General features: G+C 42.6%; 1 protein-coding gene across 2 annotated transcripts in view; it reads left to right on the plus strand.

The window, feature by feature from the left end:
* Nucleotides 1-2,148, plus strand: part of LOC106528482 (centrosomal protein of 95 kDa) — a gene marked incomplete at its 5' end in the record, with an annotated part of 7,128 nt that extends 4,980 nt beyond the window's left edge. For both annotated transcript variants that reach the window (XM_014023658.1, XM_014023659.1), the window contains 4 exon segments: nucleotides 611-763; nucleotides 833-979; nucleotides 1,062-1,133; nucleotides 1,304-2,148. In XM_014023658.1, the coding sequence (XP_013879112.1) occupies nucleotides 611-763; nucleotides 833-979; nucleotides 1,062-1,133; nucleotides 1,304-1,480 (549 nt within the window).

Consider the following 2,148-nt stretch of genomic DNA (forward strand, 5'->3'; position numbering starts at 1 on the left):
GTTGTCTGTCATTGTAGCTGGGATAATTTTACTTATTAAAGCTCATTATCTTACCACTTGAAACATCACTAGCCCTGAAGCTGCTGGTAGACATCGCGGTTGGAATTATCAAAGATTTTTGACACCTGAGAGACACCGTAGCAACACCTTTGCGTTTGGAAGCGGGGGGAGGCCCAGGGAGGATGATTCAACCACTAGATGTCGCTGAAAACAACAAATCCTACACACTGTACCTTTTAAAAAAGTCAATCATCAGATATTGTCAAAGATTAACCTTCAGGGTGGATATAGCTCGCTAGCAGCCTCGCACCGATGACCTATCCAAGTCATCATTTACCCAGAATGCTTTGCATGTAAATGAAATGGCCCCGTCCGTGTAATATATTTTTAAACTTTTAGTTTAAAAATTATAAAAACTAAACAGCCTACAGTATTTTTACAGTTAAAATGTGTGTTTATTAAATAAAGTCTAATGTTACAACTAATCATGGATCCCTTTAATAAAACAAAACTAAGTTAGAGTTTAAAAACAGTTAAATCATAGATTTACGTGACTCACTGCGGGTTTTATCTGATTACAAGCTAAACTCCTCCCCCCACATCATTCCAGAGGGAGTTTAAAGATCGGATCCAGCAGCAGAGGTCGGTGCAGAACAAACTGCGGGAGCAGAGGCAGCAGATAGCCCGGGCCAAGAAGTACCACAACGAGTATCACGTCCAACACCGTGCCCGGCTGATGAAGGCTCGCACTAAAGAGGAGCGGGTGGGTAGTAAAGACCACCCGTGCTAGATCATCACCCTGCCTGTGTGTTAAACATGCTTGTGTCTGCAGATGTTTAGGCAGCTGTTTGAGGAAGGTTTGGAGTTGCAGAAGCTCCGGCTGAGAGAGCAGAGAGCTTCGGCCCGGGAGCAGCAGCTGGAGCATCAGAGACGACACCAGGATCAGATGGAGTCCTTGGAAAACTACTATAAAGACCAAGTGAGACACAGTCAGCTGCATTTGTGCAGACTAAATGTTAGGAGTTGTTTGTAGAGGGAATGAAACATATTCTGTGTTTCAGTTTTCACTGCTTGCTGAAAAACTGGCACAAGAGCGGGAGGAGATCCAGGTTCGGAAACAGGCTCAAGAAAAGGTCTGCCCGTCTTCTTTTAAATTCTAAAGAACATTTTAATGCTGTCACCACTTGATCCATCAGAGTGGGATGAAATGTTTTAAGTAGTTTGTCTTACAGCCCTGCAGAGGGCGCTCGTGATTTTCAGTGCAAATTTAAAGTACCTAACCCACCGTGGGTCTCTTCCCCAGGCTCTGCAAAAGATGAAGCGAGAGCTGCGATCCCGGATGGAGCGCGAGATCAACCAGCTGCAGGAAATCATCATTCGGAACGACGAAGACGACCACTTCCAGGAGCTGGAGGTCCAGAGGCTGCGGAACCAGATCCACATGGCTTCTTTCCAGTACAACACCAGCTGTCTGCACTGACATGCTTTTAGGGTTTATTGGATTTCTGCTACACATTAAACGGTACAAGAACCTGGTGCACAAACTGTAATCTTCTCAGGCATCTTTCTAAGAAAAGGTTTGCACAGGAAGAGAAATGTAACCACGTGAGAAGGTTTTGATTAATGAACACTGACAAAATGTAGCTTTTAGCTATTTCAGCTAATTCTTCCTCTCACCTCAGCTGCTACCCCTGAACTTTAGACACTTTGGACCAAGTCCTCTTCCTCCTCTGGTTTTTTTAGAACTTGATAAATCTGAATGTTTTAACTGTGACTGCAGTCATTGTGTGCTTTTTGTTGTAGTCAAACAGGAAAACTGTTCCTTCTCTTGCCAAATAAGGACCACACCTGAAGAGTTGATTATCTCTGTCCTTTTCCTTTAACATGAGATGTCTTCCTTTTAATACTTTAACCACGCAGATGGATTATTTATTTAACTTTAATGTTATTTTTAATTAAAACTGTTGTGATTTTTTTATAGTCACCGGAGGCAATGATAATAGGTCTTAACCTTCTCCTTGATTTGTTTTCTACTTCTAATCAAAGCTTGAGACATTTTTGAACAGATGGTTGAAACAAACACTACTGTGTTGTAACGAACAGGCCAACGTGTCCCTGCATTAAATGTGTGGAATCACTGCAACTGAA

The sequence above is a fragment of the Austrofundulus limnaeus genome, unplaced genomic scaffold (assembly GCF_001266775.1).
Source record: "Austrofundulus limnaeus strain Quisiro unplaced genomic scaffold, Austrofundulus_limnaeus-1.0 Scaffold384, whole genome shotgun sequence".
Classification (NCBI taxonomy): Eukaryota; Metazoa; Chordata; class Actinopteri; order Cyprinodontiformes; family Rivulidae; genus Austrofundulus; species Austrofundulus limnaeus.